Raw genomic sequence first — 25730 nt, forward strand, 5'->3', positions numbered from 1 at the left:
ATAATATCGTTAGTTCAAAAAAGTAATGGTTATCGATTAACTACTTCTCTAATAATGATATATGTGATTAATGACTTGCTAATAAATTAGGGATTTACTATGTATGTGATCTAACACACCAAAGTTCCCTTCACCGTAGTTAGACACGGTTGAATCATTGATTACAATGTATCGGTGGTGTGATTTCCAACAAAAAAAAAAAAAAAAAAAAAAAAAAAGAAAAAAAAAGGAGATTTACATAAATAAGTTGACTCAAGATGAATACCTAGGTGTTGAAACTCGGCTCTAATATGGATCGTAGAGTTTACTCAATTTTGACTCTTGAATAATACAAATTGCAAACAAGCTTTATGAGCCAAACATACCAAAAACTAAACCTTGGGATAATTCACCTAGCAAGCCTAGTGTTTATTTATTTTTATTTTTTAAACAAATGATAGTATATACACTAAAGGGGGTGGAAGAGTGAACTAAGCCTTATAATGAATTTGCCATATGTAGTTCAACTTTACCTTTGACGATAATCGAACTTAAAACTTCTCACTCACAAATGAAAAAAAATACTACCATGTAATAATATTAAGTTGCTAAAAGTAAAAACAGAGGCATTTGAGAATACCTCATTTGGTGCATAATTTGCTCGTTGTTTAGGGTTGTTGCTGTCTAGGGTTAGCAGCAGAGCACCAACCGTCGAACCCAAGACCATGATGTTTTATGCAAGGCACTCAACCATCAGGCTGGGGAAAGGGTCGGTAGCAAGCCTAGTGTTCCTTTTATTTAAAAGCCTAAAGATAGAAGAAAAAAATACCAATTGGACCCCGTACGAATTTGGCGTGCCCATCTAAGTGTAACAAGAAATTAATTAGATGTTCTTTTCTTATCCGGTTTGTTGCACGATAATTCAAAACGTTATCACTTATGCAAAAATCAACTAAATTTGAATGCTTTTATTCATCAAAATAATTATTCAATAAAGGGTAATAATGTTAAGGAAATTAAATATGTAGATTAAATTTTATAAACTAAATAATATAAAAGTTAATTAATAAAATAGAAAATATATGATTCCGATGTTAACATTGCAAAATGAGAAGGAAATCCAAGAAAGTCCAACTGAAAAGGTGGTTAACATCCCCTTAAAATCATACAAAAAATTTGGCTGCAAAATGCATTCAAGAAGCTGGAGAGGCATGACGAAGTAGCCACCATTTGTAATCATCCCAGTCAACCCAACCGTTGCACAACGGAATACATACCGGGCAACAAAATTCAAACATCTGAAGAGCAAAAGAAGAAAAAGCAAAAGCCACTTTTTTACTCAATTCCCACAAATTAGAGAAAATTTTCATTGTAACCATAACATGGATGGTACACCACATATTTTTATATAAGTGGTAGAAAATTTTATATTTTAAGTTATTAACTTTTTAATACACATATCTATTATTTGTATAGTAACACATGATGTATCATCCTGTGTTCTAGTCACAATGAAAAATCTCTTCACAAATTGATTAAAATACTACCACCACTATATGGATTGTGTAACCATTATGTTCCTACATTAATTCAAAATCCAGGAAATGGGTTCCTGCATTAGCAAATGCTCACACAAAAAACACTTTCTACAAGAATTTAACAATGTCCAAGACAAGTTGGTGATTTCACAACCTCCTCCTAGGATCACCATCCCTCCAATTTCTGCTTCCAGCAAAATCTCACCTTGTCCTCAATCCCCTTGCAACTCCAGTTCCTCTGCCTCCTCTATCACTTGCACCACAAGCACTTCCAACCCAAGCGCTTCCTCATTGAGCTCAGCCTTGTCAAGTGCTTCTACGGTCTCCAGGTCGAAAATCGATCGGTCTTTCTCCAACGAGTTCTTGTGGTCGTGTTACAAGGAAAACCCGCATGTCATTCGGATTAACTCGATCAAAGACGCAAGCTTTTCGAGGTTTTTATCATCGGCATTGCCACAAAAGCCAGTTTTGGCCACAGGGGTGAACAAGAAGCAGCCACCGAGCCCGAAAAGGGGAAATGTGTCAGTTACACCACAGAAGAGAGTGAGATCAAGCTCACCAACTTCTCTAGGAAGGCAAAAGAGCTTCCGAAAAGAGCCAGAGAGGCCAATGATCTCTGCATATTCACATCCAAGTAGAACTTTGAGGTCAACGTCTCCAAGTAGAAGGTTCCACACGCCAATCCCCCCCAAAGAAAGCCATTTGAGGCCTTTTAATGCATTGAATGTTAGGCCTGCAGGTTCAAATTGTTGCGCAACTAAATCCACGTCCAGAGCTCGTATCGAGCCACGCAACCCCAACATAAATTACAACAATTCGAGCCGGCTTCTTCGGCCGTGTTTGAAGAGCAGAGAAACAGAAATGAGAATTCACAGGATCACATCTAAAATTGATGAGGTTGCAGCTGGAGAAGCAGTAGCTGACTATATGGACTCACTTCCTGCTGAGGACATTGATAACCCTTTACTATCTCTTGATTGTTTTATTTTCGTGTAGATTAGTGTTGTGTGTGTGTGTGTGTGGTCCTGTGAATTCATTCATTTTATGGTTTGGCAATGTAGAAATGATCAACTGGATCATCAAACTAATCGATACTGCTACTGTATATTTATTTATTTGGTTTGTTTTTTGTTTATATACAATTTACTTATAGCTTTCTAACTTTTTTGTATCGTCATTTAACTATTTGGTTTAAAGGTAATATGAGGAAGGGTTGACGTGTTATTTGGGAATTGAAAGAATTGCGTAGTATGTTGTAGAAAAATTAGATAGTGTATATAACATATTTGTGAGTCTTAATTTATGAATATTGATATATTTGGTAGCTTTTTATAGGAGAAAAAAAAATGATATTTATAGTTTTTTTTAGTGAAAAAAGTTGTTTATCTGTATTAGAGATCATATTAAAAATATGAGAAACAAACATATACTAAGTGTTTATTCAAGTATTCAACGTCTCTAACATTTTATTGAAAAACTAAAATGCAAAATAAAAGTTATAGATTTTTTATTCAAGTGAGTCACAAAATGAGGGTGCCTAGGAGGGTCCACGTGGGCTAGGAGGACGTTTAACTAGGTTTAGACATTTTTTCTTAATTTTCAAAAGCCTAATGATCAATCAAGGTAGTGGCCAGTTGCTTAGCGCTTAGGCGAAATTTTTTAAAACAATGATTGGAATATGACAACATTGAATAGTATAAGAACTTGGAATCATGAATGAACGACAAAAAGATGGAATATGCCAGCATTAAATAGTATAAATTTTTTCCGTACTGTCGAAGTTTCTTAAACAAAAAAAAGGGGCAGTCCAAGATATGAGGACTGAACCATGAGCGTGGGGCGAGAAGACTCGGATCGATGTGACACCAAGAAAGAGCAGCGCCATGCAGACGTTTGTGACAAGGATATTGCTGATCTTCTCGCCAAGGGGTAGAGGAGTCACTTACCCAATTATATACAAACGCCATATAGCATTCCTCATAAATCTATATCTAATTATTATTACTTAAGTCCAAACGGAAATTAATCATTTCTATATGACTAATTAGTAAAGATTTTATCGATTTACAGCGAAATAACCTTAAATTTTAATCAGGTAATTATTGGTGCTCATTTAAGAGTAACCTTGGTGTAATATAAAATTTTGATTTTAATCATTCGTTTATAAGTTAAGTCTGTAAAACTTGGTAAATAATATGTTTGCCAGAATGAATATTGTATAGATATCGGAGAGAGATTTATACAAAAGTCTTCCTATAAACTAGCATCTAACTCCTATACAAGAAGAGGAAGAAATAATACAAATCAATTTACATATTACACACCTATTTGTCAATATAATCCCTCAATCATCAGAATTTAGATTGCCTTTTAACACTCCTCCTCAAGTTGGAGAGTGAATGTTGAAAACTCCCAACTTGCGTATCATAACCAAGAAGTCATCTTTGCCCAAAGGCTTCGTAAACACATCTTGAATCTTAGTACTAACTAAACCATCCTGAATCTTGTCTTGAATGAAATGACAATCTATTTCAATATGTCGCATTCTCTCGTGGAAGACTGGATTCACAATGTAAAGCCGTCTGGTTGTCGCAGTGAAGTAGTGCATATTCAGGATGTGGCAATTGTAAAACACGCAATAAGCTTCGCAATCATGTAAGCTCACAACATGTCCCCATCATTGCTCTATATTCAGCTTTCGCTGAGGAAAGAGAAACAGTCTTTTGCCTCTTCGTTCTCCATGAAATTAGAGAGTTTCCAAGGAACACACAATACCCAGTAGTAGATCTCCGAGTAATCGGGCAGCCAACCCAATCTGAGTCCCAGAATGCACTCAACTTCAGGTTGTTTTCGGCTAAAAATAGAAATCTTTGTCCAGGTGCATTTTTTAGGTATTTGAGTACACGTAAAGCTGCCTATATTGAGATGGATCCTTGAGTATTCCTCCAGAGTCAGTGAGCTTGGTTCCTTGCTTCATTGGAAATGAGACCGGACTAGCACCGAATATACCACCATCTTTGAGAATGTCAAGAGTATACTTCCTCTGTGAAATGCAAATACCTTTCTTTGAACGGGAAACCTCAATTCCCAAGAAAAATTTCAAATCCCTAAGATCCTTGATACGAAAACGAGTATGAAGAAATTGCTTGAGAGACCTTATAGCCTTTCATCATTTTTGATGATCAATATATCATCAATATATTACCAACATAGATCAACAAAGCTGTGAAAGATGTACCTTGCCTATGAGTGAATAATGAGTAATTGGGCTTTGATTGAATAAAACCAGCAGCTTTAACGGCTTCAGTAAATTTTGCAAACCATTGGCGCAATGCTTGCTGAAGGCCATATCATGATTTGTTAAGGCGACATACCAAGTGCTCCCCTTATTGTCGGAGACCAGGAGGAGGATACACATAGATTTCCTCGTGAAGATCGCCATAAAGGAATGTGTTGTTGACATCAAGTTGATGGAGATACCAATTGCGGGCTGCAGCAATGGCGAGAAGGCAACGAACTGTAATCATTTTTGCAGTGGGACAGAATGTGTCATGATGGTCGATGCTTGCTGTTTGGGTGAAGGCCTTGGCTACAAGTCGAGCTTTATACCACTCAATTGAACCGTCAGAACAACGCTTGATTTTTATGTACCCATTTGCAATCAATTGGGCGTTTGCCTGGAGGAAGGTAAGTGAGCGTCCAGGTGTTGTTGGATTGGAGGGCCTCAAGTTCTGTATGCATAGCCTGCTGCCAATGGATATTTGAATTTGCCTCTGGAAAAGAAGTGGGCTCGACATCCCGACTAATATTAGTAATAAATGATAAATGCTTGGTTGAGTAACGATTGTAAGAAACAAAATTACAAAGAGGATAACGAGTACCTGGTGAAAGACCGAGCAATGACGAAGACAAAGGGTCTGGTGGCAAAGTCACCTGCGAACAAATAAAGTCCTTGAGAAGAACGAAGGGTTGTTTGGGACTTTGTGATTGACAGACGGGATTAGCAGGTAGTGGAGGTTCAAGATGAGCAGGTGGCGGGGCGATGGGTGGTTCAAGAGGAGCGGGTGGCATGGCAATTGGTGATTCAAGATGAAGAGGTGGCGTCACGATTGGTGGTGCGATGGTAGTTGGTGGTGAGTCGATGTTGGTATTTTTTTAGGGAGAAGAGGGCACCGACGCGGAAGGTTTTGGGTTTGACTGAGAAGAAGAAACTACATTAGGTAAAGATGGATTTGGCACATGGGGACCGATGTCAGGTTCTGGGTTTGGCTGAGGAGAAGGGCAAATTATATCAGAAAAAGAGGAATTTGGCATATTGGAAGCACTAGTGTGGTTAGTGGGCCTGATGCTACCTCTTTTGTTTGGACTAATTGGGTATTATCTTTGGATTGAAAAGGAAAATTATTTTCATAAAAACAACATCGCGGTTGGTGAAAATTTTCTGAGTGTCCAAATCATATAAACGATAAGCTTTTTGCCCAATGGGATAATCGAGAAAAATGCTTTGAGTGGCACAAGGGGTGAATTTAGAAGTGGGTGAGCGGATGTGGCATAGGCGAGGCACCCAAAAACAGCATATAAGTAGGGGGCTTGTTGTAAAGTTTCTCAAATGGTGTTTTCGTGGCAAGGACTTTGGCAGGTAGGCGATTAATAATATAGCCAGCGGTAAGCTCACTTTCTCCTCAAAAACGGAGGGGAAGTTTGGCTTGGAAGATTAATGCCCTAGCGGTCTCAAGGAGATGCCTATGTTTACGTTCGACAACAAAATTTTGTTGAGGTGTGTAGACGTCTTGGATAAATTGGTGCATAGAATAAAACTCACCCCCACTGTCTACTCGATTTGTTGTATTTTGGAATGAAATTGGGTTTGAACAAAGGCAAAGAAAGACTTAAGGATTCCTTGTGTTTTAGATTTATGGCACATGATGTACACCCATGTATATCTCGAGTAGTCATCAACAATGGTTAAAAAAATTAGTGTGCACCGGTGAGTGAAGTGGTTTTGTGAGGACCCCGAATGTCATAGTGTATGAGAGAGAAAGGATGAGAAGTAGAAATTGTACTTGTCCCAAATGGAAGACATGTTTGTTTGGCCAAAGAACATATATCACAAGCTATCATGAGAATACAAAAATTTCAAGAAGGATTTTGATAAAAATTCTAAACAGCTTGGAGAAATGTGACCTAACCGTTGATGCCACAAATTGGAAGAAACGGTAACAAGATTACATGAGGGTTTATTTTTGTAGAAAGATTGTTGAGTGGCCAATGCCACAAGGTGGTAAAGTCCTCCGTGTTGTTTACCTAGACCAATCGTCTTCTTCGTAACCAAGTCTTGCAAAATACACCAATATGAAAAGAAAATTACTGAGCAACTCAATCCTCTTGTAATCTTGCTAACCGACATAAGGTCAACTTTAAATTTGGCCACACCCAAAACATTCTTCAATTGAATATATGAATTTAAAGATAAATTGCCAATAGAAGTAATAGGAGCCTTTTCTCCACTAGTGGTAGGGAAGATTTGATGATGGTGTCGAGCGAGTGTGGGGAAGACGTGATGTGGTCTGTCGCCCCACTATCAATCAACCATGGACAGAGACGCTCCGGGAGTTTAGACAATACCGATGTACTATCTGCAACATAGGCTTGAGGAGCAGTTGGGTGCCCAGCTCTCTTGTTTATGATGGAGATTATTAATTTGTTGATATTAGATGTCAGAAAGTGATCTGCACCAAGTAAAGCGATTGTCTCCATTGGAGACGAGAATGAAAAAAAAAAAAAAAGGACTGGAGGCTTTTGACAGGAATCAATGACACAATAAAATAGAAGAAAATGCTCGCTCTGTAGGCGCGAGGAATCTAGCAGCGGAAAAGAGAAGGCGGAGCCGAGCAAGGATTAATCCTGCTCTGATACCATGTAAAACTTGGGAAATAATATGTTTGCCAGAATGATTGTAATGATATCAGAGAGAAAGATTTATACAAAAGTCTTCCTATAAACTAGCATCTAACTGCGGTACAAGAAGGGGAAGAAATAGTAGAAATCAATTTACATCTTACACACCTAGTTTTCAAATATAATCCCTCCATCATCGGGATTTAGATTGCCTTCTTACAAAGTCTGCATTAAGATTCAAAGGGAAAAAAAAAGTACTCCATGGGATACAATCATTAAGAACAACTTTTTTGCATTCACTACAAAATTACATTTACTCCAAACTAAACAAGGTAATTAAAATTATTTAACTCTGGACATAAGTACTCCATGGAACATTAGGCAAAAAAAAAGCACAATAAAACAGACTTGTTCACTGGCACAGTTATCTCCCATCACCAACTGGTAATTCAACGTGGTTCCTCATAGTATGATACCCCGAACTTGAATCGCCACCTCCTTCGTAACTAATAGTTTCCATTGATATTTCACCAATCAAGTGCTCGGTCTCTTCTGATATGGATTCATCATTGACCCATGGATGCATTACCATCCTTCTCAGCCCCTCCAGTGTCATTGCAACTTCCTTCATTGTTGGTCTTTCTTCTCCTTTTACTCTCAAGCACCTCTTTGCAAGGTTAGAAACTTCCTTAAGCTGCTCAATGTTTGCCTCGGTCACAATACAGTCATCAAGAACTTGCAGCAAGCGGTCGTCTTTCAGTGCTGAAAGAAAATACATTGCCAAATTTCTCTCTTCCTCCGGCTTGTCAAAGGAAAGTGCCTTCTTTCTTGCTAGTAGCTCTACAAGGAGAACTCCGAAACTATAGACATCGCTTTTCTCAGTCAATTGGCTTGTCTGTAAGTATTCGGGGTCTAAATACCCGAGAGTTCCTTGCACCATTGTAGATAACTGAGCTTTGTCCATCGGAACCAATCTTGAGGCTCCAAAGCCGGACACTTTGGCTGTGAGATTCTCATCTAAGAGTACATTTGTAGACTTGATATCTCTGTGAATTATAGGAACAGAAGCTGCAGAGTGCAAGTATGACAGCACTCCAGCAGTTTCTGCAGCTATCCGTAGACGAATTTCCCAAGGCGCGTTGAATTTGGATGATTTGGTTGTGTTATGGATGTATTCAAACAGGGTTCCATGGGCGACAAATTCGTAAACTAGTAGGGGGACTTCGTTTTCCAAACAACAACCTAAAAGCTTGACCACATTCCTGTGGTTGATTTGGGACAGTACGACCACTTCATTTATGAATTGCTCTATCTGGTTTTGATCTACCATTTTGGACTTCTTGATTGCAACTACTCGGCCGTCTGCTAAAATTCCTTTGTAGACTGTACCGAACCCTCCTTTGCCAATGATTCTAGTCTCATGATAATTTTTGGTGGCCTTCTCAAGTTCTCGTGTTGTGAAGATTTTTACCGTTTCATGAGAGGATCCTCGCCGTTCTGAAAGTTGCTGTTGTAGCATGATCCCTACATTTCGCTTGAAGAATTTCTCCTTTAGCTTCATGAGCTTCCATCTTTTGTATCCCAAATACAACCAAGAGATGCACATTAACAGGGATACGACGCCTACGCCGATTCCTACATATCCAACAAATTAATTGTAAACCCTGGTAGTCATAACCAAATGAAATGAGTATGTATTGCTATCTAGACCATATGTACCGACCATCTTTTTTATCACATCTCTGACGAAGTTTGGATTCTTTAAAAGCATGTAGAAAAGCATTGAATCACTTGTTAGTATATATGTGTATGCTTACCAACGACAATTGGGATAACAAAGTTCGGATCACGGGTGCAACCTTCTCCGTCTTTTCTACCATCACCATGGTACCCCTTGTGGCAGGAACAAGTATGGTTTCCCTCTGTATTTATACATTTTTGCTTGCATGTATTGAGCTCTGGAACCTCACATTCGTCAATGTCTGCAAAACAACATAACCCATGCTCAGAAATTAAGCATATTATTTTAATTAGTAGTACTAATAAAGTGAAATAGAAATACCATAGCAGTCATTTAGGTATGGATTCCCTTGGTAACCTTCGTTGCACTTGCAGCGATACCCGGATCCATTCTCGACATCATGACACGTTGCGTTGCCCTGACATGTGTAATTCGGCACTTGTTTCTTCTCAAAAACGTTAGCGCAGGTCTCATTTCCAACTGACCAATCGAGTACCACCGGAAGATGTGTATTTATCAAATAATCCGACCACAACATATTGGAGAAGAAGTTGAACTTGCCCCCTTGGACAACGAAGGAAAAACTGCAAGGATTAAAGGAGTACACGCTCGAATGATTTTTAAAACTCGTTGCACTTACCTCGAAAGAAGTCATTCCTTGAGCAATGGGTGTTTGACAACAGCCGATACCAGTGCAGGAACCATTGGCAACGTAGTCTTTGCTGCCACACACTGTAGTGCACCCACCAGTGTATCCGTAGTTTCCATTTTTGTCTCCCGTAATGTACCCATGGGTGTCACAACCAACTGCGACAAACACGTTGTCGGTGTTTGATATGAAGAATTTGGAAAGAGTGACAGAATTGGTGAAGCCGGGAATCGGCCGACCTGATTTTTCGTAGCATTGTACGGCTGTGTATTGGGTAATGTAAAGCTTCCCATCCACGGATATGTTTGTGACAATCATATTACTCTTTCTAAGAAATGGTTTTGGGGGGTCATGATGTGTGCTATTACAAGTAATGAGGAAATCCTCATTTAAGTAACAGCCCTCTTTTGTACCAAATGGATATGGGATGCTAACATTCCCACATTTGTCTTGACAACCCGGCTTGACTTCTATTTGACCGGGAGGAGGAGGAGAAGGAAGAGGTGAAGTGCTTAATTGTGGTGTTTGGGCTGAAGTGGCTGCCGCTAATAGTACCTCTATTATTATTATTATTATTATGAGGATGATAAGTTGCGGAAGCACTTTTTGTTTGCTCATGGTCATGGCTTCTAAGTTTTTGTTGTTGAAAAAAGAGATGTTTTAGGGTTGGTTTGGTATTGTTGTGCTTTGAAAAAAAGCTGATTCTGCTGTGCTGTGAAAATAAGCGGCTGTGAAATAAAGTAGCAGAGTGTTTGGTAAACTTTTTTATAAAAGTGCTTTTGAAAAAAAAAAAAAAAATAGTATTATAGTGTTTAGTAAACTTTTATGTAAAATAGATGTGAAAAAAAACCAATTTTTCAAAGCTGGGTTTTGCAGCTTCTTGTTTTTGGCTTTTTTTCACCCAAAACTGTGAAAAAAGCTGAAGCTGAATGTTTACCAAACACAAAAACAGCTCCCAGCTTTTTTTGATACTAGCTTTTTTCAGAATCACCTCAGTACCAAACCAGGTTTTAATCCCTTTATAGGTGGGAGGAGGAAGACTTGGAGAGGATACTTGTGAATCGATTGAGCAAACCCTGGAAAGGATACCTGCCAGAACTTTAGATATTGTTATAAAAGTGGATTACCCACTTGAAGAAAAAGAGGCACCGACAGCCAACAAATACTGAAGGTGTGATGCCCATTTTCACATTTCTTGGCCTTACCAATGAAGATAATTTCTCCGTATAAAGGCTTATTAGCTCATAAATATAACAGAGAAATATAGATACAATGTATTGTTTTCATTATTATGTAAAATTCAGTATGATAATGAGAGAGACTACTGCTACAACCCTAAGGACATAGGTACACTTGCCGAACCTTGTAAATATCGTGTCTTATTTATTTTATATTCCATTGGACACATGTCATCAATTTCACAACATGCTATTAACACGAAAAACTCTAGTCTAAGAGGAAAGCACTACACTTCCCGGTTTAACATGAACTAGACCCAAACCATTTGTCAAGCCATGAAAGTGCTATATAGAATCCAAACCCAAGACTGTTTGAAACAACAGCATTCTCACGTATTGCCCATTTCTCTTTTCCACCTATTTTTTGTTCATTGTGACAGAAGCGCCCTTCTGAAATTCAGTGAGAATTGAGATTTCTAACGACTTGAAAGTGAGATGAAAGAACTGTTGTATTTGACAATTGGTTTTCAGAGATCTCAGAAGATTCTCATCAGATTTGGAAACCCAGATCATGTTGTTCTCGACGGTCCCTGAGGACTCATAGTGATGCTAGTTTTGAGTTTTTGGAACTAATCTTGAGTAAAAATGCAAGTTAATCATAGAAAATCTCTTAAAGTGCTTTCTGTAAGAAGTACTAGTTATGCGTTTTTTGCAATAAGTATTTTAAGTACTTTTAAAATTCAAAACTATTTTTGCTAAAAGTACTTTCAATCATTTTAAAATCATTTCCAAACGAATCATAAATACAAGTTGAACTCCAACAATAAGATACCATTAATATGTCGTTTGTCAATTAAACCGCCGTATATCCCATGGCTGCGTGCAAGTCATATGTAGATAAGATGTGCCATGACTCACATTTTCTTCTACAGTGCTGACGTAAGCAGGGTGACGCCACTGCCTGACGATTGGGTGCTGACGTAACTACTGCCTGAGGGTTGAGTTGGTGTGTGCAGGATCATCCTACCGTTTTTAGAATTAGAAAATTTAAAATAGGTCTAATTTTATGAATCACCTTTTGAAATATGTTCAATTTTTAGTGATTTTTAACTTTTAAAATAGATCCAATTTTTAGTTACTTTGAACCCATGTCAAAATACCCTTTTCGGAATCCCGTTTTCAACCATCTCTCTGATTGAAGGAATCACATCACATTGGCCAAATATCTTATTCATGATTATAATTTATTATTTTTTATAACCGGAAAAAAATATTATTTAAATTATACAAAATTTCCCAATTAAAATTGTCATTAAGAGCTGCTAAGAGCTGTTATTGTCAACAAGGGTTGTATGGACATGGCTATTGTCAATATCAATTATTACTCACAGTAAATGTTGTCAAGTGAGGTTGATTTAGGGGTGGGCAAATGGGTAGAGGAACTGCGGGTCGGGACGGGTAGTGTAGGTTCGGGGCGTGTACGGGTTGGGTTCTATTTTTTTTGAGAACAAACGGGGCGGGCTGGTTCCTAAACCTTAGAAAAATGGGACCCCAGACCGACCCGTTTCTAATTATAATCAACGATCGAGATTAAATGATAACCTATCATGCAATATGAACCGTTAATTTCTAACCTAGGTTCCAGAAGCAGTTTTAGGCTTTCAGTCTCACTTTCTCACTCCCACCTCTCCACCATCCCTCGACTCCCTCGACTCGACTCCGACGACATCCCAGAGAACGCCCATCACTGCCGCTACGACCAACACAACGGCACCACCACCACCCATCCAGCCATCCTCCGACCTCGACGACATCTGTTACTTCGTCGGCTATCGTAAGTCTACTTCTCTGAATTTTATTTTTGTTGATGCGGAGAATCAGTAGCACTAACAAGTGTAGCATGAATAATAGGATTTGATTAGAGACTAAATCTTTAGGTGTGAGTAATTTGATGAATGCATGAACATTTGGGGTGAAGGAATTGTGGATCTGTTTAGATGGGAGTGAGATTTGGGATTTGAGATTTGGGATTTGTGTTGGGATTTGGCTATTGATTGGAATTTGGGATTGGGATTGGGATCGGGATTTCAATTTGAGTGTTTACTACGTTTTTCAGATTTGGGTTTTTTTCTTCTTCTAGTTTTTACTTACTTCCTTTTCCTCTTTAATTCCTTAATTATAAAATTCAATTGCCAACCTCTGTTTACAAAATGTCGATAAACTGTAAATTGATTTCAAGTAAAGGCCTGTATTCTTTGATTTCATGGAGATCTTACTTGATCATCTTTGATTCAAGTAGTCCCTCCCTACGTTTTGATCTTTGTGAATGTTTGATTCCAAATGCTGCAATAAATACCTCTCTTCCTTAATTATACAATGTATGCTTCAAGCCTTTAAGAGTTGTTAGACTACTAATAGGGTTTTGTTAGGTGAATGGGAAATTATGATACGGAACGGAAATGGTTTCACAGTTTTCATACTGTAGGTTTCTAGCGAAAGATTAAATACTGCTTCGAACCCAAAACAATTTGGTTCTTCTTTATTTTTAAGCTATCTGTACAGCCTCCTTAATCCAGTCTGTGGTTGTACTTAAATGGTTTGTAGGGATTGTTGATTGCAATCATTTGTCTATATCGTAAATGGTTTGTGATTGATTTCTTCAATTTTTGTTGTGTTATGTTTGTCTTTTCGAGATGTCCCTTCCCTCATCTTGTTTTGCTGCAGCTCTACTTTACCTCCATTTTTGTTGTACTCATTTGTCTTAATTTGGTCATTTTTTGTGTGTTGAAGTGCTTGCTTGTTTTGTGATGTTTACGCTACATTGAATGGCATTGGCAGGGGATATGCGAGATTTGTGAACATAAGAGATGGAGGCGGTGCAACCCCATTGCATTTAGCAACCCGCCAAAGACGGCCAGAGCGCGTTCATGTTCTTTTAGACAATGGGGCTCTTGTTTGTGCTTCAGCTGGTGGATATGGGTAATTATCTATATTAATTATTACTCATGTTATAGATTTATAGTAATACTTTGACAGTTAGATTGATTGTAGTACCATATGTGTGCAGCTACCCTGGAAGTACACCGCTTCAATTAGCTGCTCGTGGTGGATCCTTAGATTGTGTCAGAGAGTTGCTTGCTTAGGGAGTGGATTGGCTTCAAAAAGACTTTTTTTGGGTAACTTTCTTTAATCTATGAATTTGGACGATGTGTTATTATTTTGGATGATGTATTGTTATTTTGGACTCTCGGAATTTGGATGTGTTGTTATTTTGGACGTTGGTAGTGCCGTAGTGGTTGAATGATAGAATTTGTGCAATTGCAATTTGTGCAAATTTTAGCTTTTTTAAAAAAATTTTAAAAAAAAAAAAAAAAAAAAAAAAAAAAAAAAAAAAAAAAAAAAAAAACAAGGACCCATGGACCCAGCCTGAACCAGCTCGTTTCAATTGGGCTGGATAAGGTTCGGTTCCTATATTGAAAACTGAAATGCCAGACCCGGCCCGGCCTATCTCATTTGAACCAAGGTCTGGTCCAGTCCCTTCAAAATTGGGCCCAGTTCGACCTGTGCCACCCCAAGGTTGATCCATAAATCCATTATTTCTAATTATTACTCACCGTAAACGTTGTCAAGTGAGATTGGCCCACAAACCCATTATTTCTGGAAAAGGATCCAACGATTAGGGATGGGCACGGTGCGGTTCGGTGTGGTTCCACCTCTAAATTGGAACCGGAACCGAAATATATTAACGGTTCGATTCGGTGCGGTTCCACTTAAATTTATGACTAGAACATTACGGTTCGGTCTACACCGGTTCCGATTCGGTTCTTGCCGGTTTACGGTTCCTAATAATAAATTATTTGAACACCAAATCATTATGCATTCAAATACATCTTCTAAAACTGATTACATAAAGTTGCATACAACACATCTTTTTTAATGCAAATGTCTTTGGTAGTGGCACCAAGTCAACAAAAAGAGACAACTAAAATACATATGCACTGGTCAATCAGTCAACAAACAAAAAAATGATGAAACAAATGGCAAGTTTTCAGACTTCAGAGAGCAAGCAAGAAGCAACAGCTCCTGTACACAATTTTTCAACCTATTTTTCAACCTATTATACCATGACATGTGTGTGTATATATAATTTATTTATTTATTATTAATAAAACGGTTCGGTTCGGTTCGGCCGGTTCTTGGTCATTCGAAACCGGAACCGGAACCGGTTTGAACGGTTCGGTTCGGTTTTTCACTCAAAGTTGACTTTTTCGGTCAACACGGTTTTTTTCGGTTTTTTTTCTTACGGTTCGATGCGGTTTTGCGGTTTGGCGGTTTTTATGCCCACCCCTACCAACGATCATGGCTATTGTCAATATCAATTATCACTAAATGTTGCCAAGTGAGGTTAATCTACAAACCCATTATTTCTGGAAAAGGATCCAACGATCATGGCTATTGTCAATATCAATTATTACTAAATGTTGCCAAGTGAGGTTAATCCACAAACCCATTATTTCTAATTATTACTTACAGTAAATGTTGTCAAGTGAGATTGACCCACAAACCCATTATTTTTTGAAAAGGATCCAACGAACATGGCTATTGTCAATATCAATTATTACTCACAGTAAATGTTGTCAAGTGAGGTTGATTCACAAGCCCATTATTTCTAATGAGTAATTACTCACAGTAAATGTTGCCAAGTGAGGTTGATCCACAAACCCATTATTTCCAATTATTACTCACAGTAAATGTTGTCGAGTCCTCGCCGGAATCCTATCGGATTCGAATGGGGTTTGGCTCCTGTCGTGAACAGAGAGTGTGTGCAAGAGAGGTTAACGAGAGGGAGAGTTAGAGGGGCCAGATGTTGGTTTGGGTCGATCTCGCCGGAGATGACGGCGAGCGGTGGTGGTCCTCGGTGTTCACCTGAGACGGGGAGGGTAGTGTCCGAGGGGGAGAGAGAGACGAACGGAAGAGGAGATGAGGGAGAGAGAGTGTCCATGAGAGGTGGAAAATAATGCCACGTGGCAGCAGCTGAGAGGGGTTTGAAATAAAATAATATAAGAAAAATGAAAGATATGTCCGGGATAATAAGGAGAGGACACGGGAACAAAAAGGAAAGGAGACCCACATGAGGGGTTCCCACGAACACAGAAATCTCACCAGAAAATAATAATAAAATAATAAAGGTGATCTGAAATAATGAATTTACTAAAATACGCTTTTATTTTGTAGTTTCGTAAAATCTTCATCGTAGTTCGATTTCATTTCCGCTTGCGCTTTCGTAGCGACGAATACTACGACAATATGCTAAGAGAATGGTTCTTATGTGTTACGATACAATGGTCAACGAAAGTCAAAATTCTCACTTCTAGTGGCATTTTCATAAATTCACTCTTTTAAAATTAATAAAATTGTAAAATTAAGGATGGGTTGTCACAATAAGTTTATAAATAATAAATGTGCTATAATTACTTAAATTTGATAAGTTTTTAAAATAAGAACTTATATTAGATTTTGAAAACCATTCATGTTAAATCTAAAAACAATCTTATTGAAGCCCTAAAATCTAAAAGCCCCATATATACCAGTGTTGCCAAGAGGAGGTGTAATAAAGAAGATTGTGGCCGACTTAGTTAAACGCTCTTAACCAACTGATCTACGTTCTCACCACGATGAAATTATGTATGAGATGTATGTGTTAGAGCAATATTAGAAAATATGAAAATTATAAAAGAATTCCATGATAATAATCATCAAGAAAATCACAACATAAATTTTATGATTAATATAAACAATGAGAGAAAAAGTAAGAAATCTTGACAAACTTGGAGATTGAGGCTTGCATAAATACAGCGTCCTAAAGACAAAATTTCGTCCTTACTCTTGTGCTTGTAGTTCGATAGACATCCGTCTCCCAAGATTCAACAATTTATAATCCGAAGTCAAAGCACTTCAATCTTTAAACTTCATATATAATTTCCAAGAGTATGTGCATGTATTTATGTATATATATTTATGAAGCCGAAATAACCCCAAGAAATCCCCCATTTGGTGGTGGAATTGTAATTAGGGTTGGAACTTGTATGGATCTATTTGCAAAATCCTATTTGGTGATGATCCTAGTTAATGTTAGTAGTTTTCATGATCATGACTTGTTTGATATGGGAATTCTTGCAACTGAATTTTGTTTTTGGTAATTCAAGTCGCAATGACAATTTTCTTGATTGTGTTCCAAGTTTTTGGAATTTAGATTAATTTGTTTTTCTTTTTCCTTTGCCTAAGTGTAGGGAGCATTTAAATTTCCGCAGTTGTTCTAAAATTAGGACGAGAAAATTTATTTGGCCAAAATTAGATACAGTTGACTCATTGATTGCAATGTATCAATTGTGTGATTTCCCAAAAACAAAAGAGATTTGCATAATAAGTTGAGCCGAGCTGAATACCCAAGTATTAAAGCTCAGGTCTATAAGGTAGTAGAGTTTACTCGATCTTAGCTTTTGAATAATACGAATTGCAAACAAGCTTTACGAGCCCAATTTACCAAAAACCAAGCACTGGGATACTAGTTCCAACTTTTTTCTCCTGTACCGAGCTTGAACACACCAAAGCGACCGGAAAAAAATAAAAATAAAAACTTTATTTGTATTGAAAAATATTTACTTCCCCAATTGAAGTAAAAATGGAGTAAAAGCTTAAAGACAGGAAAAAAAAAAAAAAAAAAGGGTTTAAATGAGCCGACCAATTGGACCACGGACTAATTTGGCATGCCCATGTAAGTGTAACAAAAAATTAATTAGATGCTCTGTGCGAAAATTCAAAATGATTATATTTTATGTCGTTCTTTAAATATCAATTATGCAAAAATCAACTAAATTTAAAATATTTTATTCATCGTACAATTATTCGATAAAATGAGAAGGAAATATTAATCGGCTGATTAAACAATTTTAGATTTGATTAACTTTTAATAAAGTTGATCTTCAAAGGGTAATGATAGGATTTTACTATTTGCAAAAGTAGGGATAAAAACATTTAAAAATACTTGTAATAGTACAATGTTATTGTAGTTAGCAGCTCCAGCAATGTCATTTTTCACAAGAATTGAATGAATAATTTATGTAAATACCAAATCTTAATTAATTATTTGAAAACAAAGTTTGGAAGGGTTGATTTAATGTCCTAAAATATTAAAAACGAAATTAATTAAAAACAATTAAATAAATTGGGAAAGTAAAAAAAAAAAGTTTTGAAAATAAATTTAAGCACTAGGGTTCAGCCGTCAGCTTAACAATCCTACGTAGTTCTTCCAATTACTTATGACTTACACATGCATATTTGAAGGTTAGGTTTTGCTAATATATATCCTTCTTGGAACCTTCAACATAGAACGTATGTCTAACATGCAACTCGTCTATGGCATCCAGATCGAATGTGAACATGCAAGACTCATTAAGTTTTGTGAAAACCTTTTGAAAAATCATATAACCCTTAAGATGTGTTGTCCATCCTAAGAAGTTACACAAATTAATCACAAGAAGCTAGCGCCAATTCCAGGGACAGCCCTCCGCCAAAATTGCATCAAATTACTTTTCGAAATATCCTAATGGTAACCAATCATCAAGACAATTAGATAGTTTAAATCGGTGATTAATAATTCAAAACTTGCATGCATAATATCATAAGCAAATTGAAAAGAGATCACATATTCTTGCTAGGACTTGTGGCCTCACCCTAACAAACGAAACTAGTTACAAACAATCATAAAACAAAATATTATTAAGAATATGGATAGAAAACACCTTGAAAATAAACTTCAAAGCTCTCAAAAGTGTGTGTGTTTCCTCCTTTCCTTCCTTCTTTTCTCTAAAAAAACCCTAATGGCTAAAAAACCTTATTTATACTACCAAAAAATAAAACCCTACCTATCTTGGAATAATACTAGAAAACCAAATAGAATAAGATAACTAGGAAATAAAAGGTTTCCAATTTAAACTGAAATTCGGACTTCTCAGAAAATCGGATTTTTGACCGACCCAATCAACTCCGATTTGCTCCCAAAAGGTCTCTTTTGAAAGCTGAAGACGTCCCCTACAAATCCTCAAAAGGAATAGTCCTCAAAATATGTCATTTTGACCTCCAAAATACCCAAAATGTCCAGAAACGTCAACCTGGGAAAGTTGCGCGTTGGGTCTTTATTTCATCGCCACGGTCAAATGGATTGGTAGAAAAATCTGGAATTTTGATAAAATTATCTTGTAAGACTCAAGAACATCCTCCAATTGGAATCACTCCAAAATTCATCCGTTTGATCACTTTTTGCTTCGAAGTCAAATGTTTTATATTGAAAATACATAACAAAATATCAAAATTTTACCAAAATAACCAATAAACTATAACTAAGAATAGGGTAAAATATATGGTATAACATAAACTCATCAGGTAAAATAGAAATTATATGATTCCGATTATCTTGCAACATTGCAAAATGAGAAGAAAATTCAAGAAAGTCCAACAGAAAAAGGTCGATAACATCCCCATCTTCGCATGTAAAGAAAATCATACAAAAAGTTGGCTGCAATGTGCATATTAGAAGCCGGATTTAGCCACCATTTGGTACATCCCTGCCAACCTAACCGTTTTACAACGGAATTCATACCCCGCAACAAAATTCAAATATCTGAAAAGCAAAAGAAGAAAAAGCAAAAGCCACTTTTTCCCTCACTTCCCGCAAATTAAATAAAAATGCTACCACCACTGCATAAATTGTGTAACCATTATCTTCCTACATTAATTCAAAATCCACGAAGTTGGTTCCTGCATTAGCAAATGCTCACCCAAAAAACACTTCCTACAAGAATTTAACAATGTCCAAATGTCCAAATGTCCAATGCAAGTTGATAATTTCACAACCTCCTCCTAGGATCACCATCCCTCCAATTTCTGCTTCCAACAAAATCTCACCTTGTCCTCAATCTCCTAGCAACTCCACGTCCTCTGCCTCCTCCTTCACTTGCACCACAAGCAATTCCAACTCAAGCGCTTCCTCATTAAGCTCAGCCTTGTCAAGTGCTTCTAAGGTCTCCAGCTCAAAAATCAACCGGTCTTTCTCCAACGAGTTCTTGTGGTCGTGTTACAAGGAAAACCCTCATGTCATTTGGATTAACTCGATCAAAGATGCAAGCTTTTCGAGGTTTTCCTCATCAGCATTGGCACAAAAGCCAGTTTTGGCCACAGTGTGAAGAAGAAGAAGCCGCCAAGCCCCAAAAGGGGAAATGTGTCAGTTACACCACAGAAGAGAGTTAGATCAAGCTCACCAACTTCTCTAGGAAGGCAAAAGAGCTTCCGAAAAGAGACAGAGAAGCCAATGATCCCTGCAGATTCACATCCAAGTAGAACTTTGAGGTCACCCTCTCCAAGTAGAAGGTTCAACATGCCAATCGCACGCAAAGATTTTAGCCATTTGAGGCCGAGTAATGCATTACATGTTTAGTGACGGATCCATGATTTCAAGATAGGGGGGTCCCAAGATAAAAGTTAAAAAAAAAAAAAAAATATTAGCCTAATTTGATTCTATAGCACTATTTTTTATTGAATTTGGTTCATTAAATAATCAAATTAATCAACCATATCAAGTGACCCATTGGTAAGGGTGCGGATTTCGGCTCTCAAAAAACAAAAAACCGGGAGGTCCCGGGTTTGAGGCTCCAAGCTGGTGAGTCTGCTTGACTGTGGCCAGGAAAAAGCTGAAATGCCTCTATAGTCTTCTAGGGATGGATAACCGTGACTTGTCACTAGTTATCCCGTTTTAAAATAATAATAATAATAATAATAATAATAATAATAATAATCAAGATTAATCTCAAATGTAATAAAACCAACAAATTCTCCTCAGAAACATAACGCATCAATTAATGACTCTACAAAGATGAAATTTGTTAATGTAACATGTATATTACAATTGGGAGTTGAGAATAGAGTTTAGGATTAAAAAACTTAAATGAATTTGGAAGAAATAAATTTAGGTAGCTAGAGGTGGTGGAACGGCAAATGGTGCTAGGGGATGGGGTAACTTGAGTTTAAAGTTGGGAAGTTGCGACGATTTGGAGGATTAAAACAAAAATTAGAAACCTCTTCTTCTTCATTATAAGCACTGCTGCATGCACATCCATGGAGGCAACAAGCCTCTCTGTTGCACTTGCCCAAATTGTTGGAGGGTCCCAGATTAAGGTCCGTCACAAGTGTTTCGGGCTTCTGGAGGGTCCCGGGACCTCCCGGGCCCCTATATGGATCCGTCCATGTACATGTTAGGCCTGCAGGTTCAAATTGTTGCGCAACTAAATCCACATCCAGAGCTCGTATCAAGCCACACAACCCCAATACAAATTACAACAATTCGAGTCGGCTACTTTGGCCTTGTTTGAAGAGCAGTGAAAAAGAGAAGATAATTCACAGGATCACATCTAAAATTGATGAGGTTGTAGCTGGAGAAGCACTAGCTGACTATATGGACTCTCTTCCAACTGAGGACATTGATTGTTGGAGCAATATTAGAAAATATGAAAAATAACAATATACTTCCACTGATAATAATCATAAAGAAATTCACAACATCAATTATATATGAAATTAATATAAACAACTAGAGAGAAAGTTAGAATAACTGACAAACTTAGAGATTGAGGCTTGCATAAATGCAATGTCCTAAAGATAGAATTTCGCCCTTACTCTTGTGCTTGTAGTTCGGTAGGCGTCCATCTCTCAGGATTCAATAATCTATAATCCGAAGTCAAAGCACTTCAATCTTCGGACTCTGACGAACTTTATATATTCCGTACTCTCAAGACACGACTCGGAATTTGACACACGAAGCATGTGAGAAACAAAGTGGGGAAACCTTATTTCTCAAGAGTAAAAATTAACTCTAATTTTCTCTATTTAATACCAATGGTTTCATGAGTTTATATAGAATCCAATTTCTACTTATCAAAGAGATGTAACTTTTCATCTATAAGTATACATCACTTATAAAGGGAATACAACTAAACAACATAACATTTCTAAGAAATTGGTTAACAATATTTTTCATTCAATTATTAAAATTATATACTATAACATATAATATATAATTTCCAACAATCCCCCACATGAATGAAAAATTAGGAAGAATTTGAGAGTACAGGCGGACAAGAGATGCATCGAGAGATGTGTCTTTTGGACTTGAACCTACCCTAGTGAATAATTATCGGATTTACTTGGTGACGCAGTGAATATAGAATCTTGAACTGTTCACCGCAGTAGTAAACCGAGACAATAAGCAACACACATCACTAATCCTAATATATTCTGGTTCATACGGTTGTGTTCATTTTGGTCCTGAACAAATCCCGGATTCATAAGAGCTTTAGAGAATTTAGCCATCTCATACTCATAAAAGCGACCCACTTCTACTCTCGCATAGGTGACCACTGATTAAGAATAGTCTGCTCTATTCCTCTTATTTATAAGATATCACTGTCATTAAGTATAAATATACATCCTAAAACTTCTGCAGACAACACACTTCTTCCACCATAGGAATGAGGTATATAGTGTGTTAACTTCTTTGAATCATGCCCAACCAGTTTGCCTATTGAACTTAGACCATGGGATCTCCAATCAACTAAGTTAGGTTTCCGTCCGGCTGATTCATTAGTTATGTTGGCTTTAGCCTCATTCCCCTCGATGATCAACTTACTCTCTAGTCAAACCTTTAATAATTGGATTCACTACTAGGTTGACTATTTTAATGGTGTGCATTTCCATTTATGAAATTATATTTCATTCAAGAGTAGTTGTTTTCTAACGTTAAGTCCTCCAAACATGCATTCAGACTTGGTAAGTAATTCGCTAATACTTGAGTAAACTCCCCTACATTTAAGGTATTTTTTTCTTTTCAGAAGGTCTCTAACCTTTCAATACCTTAAATTAAAGAATATCATTTTTCTTGAAGCAAATTACTTTTCCATTATGCTTAAGTATATCATTTTTCAAAAATAGCTAAGCCACCCTCACAATTCCCTTACATTGTGGTTGCTTTTTAATGCTATCAATTACTTACTCATCATACTTAAGAAGTAGGAAACAATGAAGATATTTTCTCTTTATCTATTCTTCACTTCTAGGCTTTCAAGCCTCACAAGTCCTTTCTATAAGAAGCACTCCTTTTATATTCAACTAGGTATCCAGACCTTTTGTTTCTTGAAATTAAACAAGAACCACACTCATAAAATTAACCACAACATTATTATAATAATGGTTAAGACTATAATTAAAGATGTGTCCACTACGGAAGCCACCAGTCTGAAACTATACCACATTTCACGAACATGTATGAGTGTGATGCACCACCGTTTACGTCTTTGGCATAAAGATGATACTGAAACCTCCGTTTTTACTGTTTAGAAAATTATATATAACTTTTCTATAATGACTTTTCAAGTACAACAAAGCCAACTGATGCCATTCAAACGGCACCATCACTACAACCAAAGGTTACAGTTTGAGACGGACCCAATTAATGACTCCACAATCGAACTGATCATGCCTTTTTGTCACATTCTATCAAGAATATGACCATACTCATGATATCACTGCAAGTTTTAGTTATGCCTGTTAAACACGAATTTTTATGCAACATGCCTTGCGTCAAAACACAGTATTTAATATAACTGCAGTATGTTTGACACATCAAAAGAGTCAAAACCAGATGAATGCGACACTATGCCTTCACAAGGAGTCTGCATTTAGAACACAAACGATGCATTGCTTCTGAGATAAATACCAACATTTCTTAATTTTGCAAGAGCTTACAAACATCATGCATGTCACTTATTGTCAGCCATGTAAGTCATTGAATCAACCGTATATATTTCAGAACCTGAATTGCTTTCTTTTGGAAGAGACATCTTGTTCAATTTCAACAGATACAACCCTATCTGAATCGTATCGGTTCAGCAACCCAGATATATATAATACGTGGCTGTTCAAATCGACCGACATTTCTCTTCACACTAGATGCCCCTTCAGTTAGAGAAGCTAATATAATTGAAATAGCCATTTCAACAAACACACATGCAACTCAATTTCAAAGAAATAAGTATCAGATCAAATAGGTTAACGGAATCAAATACCATTCACATGCTTGCAACCCTATTATGCATATCCAGGGTTTAAAACATGTCCTAACAGTTTAAAACTTACACATACAAATCATATATGAAAACAAACCAAACCAATTTCGTGAATAATAATCGTAGAAAATGGTTATACGAAATTGTAAGAATAACTTAACACAAAATATACCACACACGCGTCATATGCATATCTCAACATATATGCATGACATATCACACAAGTCATGCAATTCATGCTTTCAAGATAACTTACAGACACATATAGACGTAAGCATGCATATACATACTAGATCCAAATTATCCAAGCAAACTGCTCACGCCTTTTCATCAAGTGATGCATTGCTCAGAAAGTTATAATTTTAAATTTTATCTTTTCAAAAAGAAATAAGCGGTTGATTGACACCGCTCCACATGGATAATACCACAACATCATCCAACCCAATCATCAAGACTAAATCAGAGATTAAAGTCTTAATTGCATCAATTCTAGGCTTCACATCAAATACAACACCATATGTTGTCCAAGACTTTTAAAGCCACATTTTTAAACTCTCAATATGAGAATCAAGAACATTCATATTTCCGATTGTTCCATAGAAATAAAAAAATTCTATCTTTAAATTATTGGAGCAATATTAGAAAATATGAAAAATAACAATATACTTCCAATGATAATAATCATAAAGAAATTCACAACATCAATTATATATGAAATTAATATAAACAACTAGAGAGAAAGTTAGAATAACTGACAAACTTGGAGATTGAGGCTTGCATAAATGCAATGTCCTAAAGATAGAATTTCGCCCCTACTCTTGTGCTTGTAGTTCGGTAGGCGTCCATCTCCCAGGATTCAACAATCTATAATCCGAAGTCAAAGCACTTCAATCTTCGGACTCTAACGAACTTTATATATTCCATACTCTCAAGACACGACTCGGAATTTGACACACGAAGCATGTGAGAAACAAAGTGAGGAAACCCTATTTCACAAGAGTAAAAATTAACTCTAATTTTCTCTATTTAATACCAATGGTTTCATGGGTTTATATAGAATCCAATTTCTACTTATCAAAGAGATGTAACTTTTCATCTATAAGTATACATCACTTATAAAGGGAATACAACTAAACAACATAACCTTTCTAAGAAATTGGTTAACAATATTTTTCATTCAATTATTAAAATTATATACTATAATATATAATATATAATTTCCAACATTGATAACCCTTCAATATCTCTTGAATGTTTTATTTTCCTGTAGATTAGCATTAATTGTGTGTGAGTGTGGTCTTCTGAATTCATTCATTTTTATGGTTTGGCAATATGGGGATGATCAACTGGATCATCAAACTAGTTAATTCTTCTGCTGTATATTTATTTATTTGGTTTGTTTTATTGATTTTATATAATTTTACTTTTAGCTTTCAAACTCTTGTCCTCATTTTTTCGTTTCTTTTAGGGTTGTTTTGATCTTATATTTTTGAATAAAGAAATAAACATCACAGAAGAGTGATGGTTTGAATATTGTTTCTGGTTTTAAATGCATATATTTACAAGTCATGAGAT

General features: G+C 36.7%; 2 protein-coding genes across 2 annotated transcripts; one reads left to right on the forward strand and one right to left on the reverse strand.

The window, feature by feature from the left end:
* Nucleotides 1–1583: 1583 nt before the first annotated feature.
* On the forward strand, nt 1584–2513 carry LOC137716974 (uncharacterized). Its single transcript, XM_068456306.1, has one exon. It carries the CDS (start codon nt 1584–1586, stop codon nt 2511–2513), a length of 930 nt encoding a protein of 309 aa, XP_068312407.1.
* Nucleotides 2514–7839: 5326 nt separating this feature from the next.
* Nucleotides 7840–10429, reverse strand: LOC137717939 (putative wall-associated receptor kinase-like 16). Its single transcript, XM_068457449.1, has 3 exons — nt 9478–10429; nt 9233–9397; nt 7840–9050 (listed from the first exon to the last, which is right to left on the reverse strand). The coding sequence occupies exons 1-3, from the start codon at nt 10427–10429 to the stop codon at nt 7840–7842; spliced, it is 2328 nt and encodes a 775-aa protein (XP_068313550.1).
* Between the last annotated feature and the right edge of the window lie 15301 nt (nt 10430–25730).

This window comes from Pyrus communis, chromosome 15 (assembly GCF_963583255.1).
Source record: "Pyrus communis chromosome 15, drPyrComm1.1, whole genome shotgun sequence".
Lineage (NCBI taxonomy): Eukaryota > Viridiplantae > Streptophyta > Magnoliopsida > Rosales > Rosaceae > Pyrus > Pyrus communis.

Bases quoted from the DNA above. Each gene is read 5' to 3' on its own strand.
- LOC137717939 (XM_068457449.1), bottom strand. From the start codon at position 10,429: ATGACCATGAGCAAACAAAAAGTGCTTCCGCAACTTATCATCCTCATA. The intron at 9,398-9,477 runs GTATTTCTATTT...GTTGTTTTGCAG, and splicing joins ATACCTAAATGACTGCTATG to ACATTGACGAATGTGAGGTT. The intron at 9,051-9,232 runs GTAAGCATACAC...TTGGATATGTAG, and splicing joins TGTTATCCCAATTGTCGTTG to GAATCGGCGTAGGCGTCGTA.
- LOC137716974 (XM_068456306.1), top strand. From the start codon at position 1,584: ATGGGTTCCTGCATTAGCAAATGCTCACACAAAAAACACTTTCTACAA.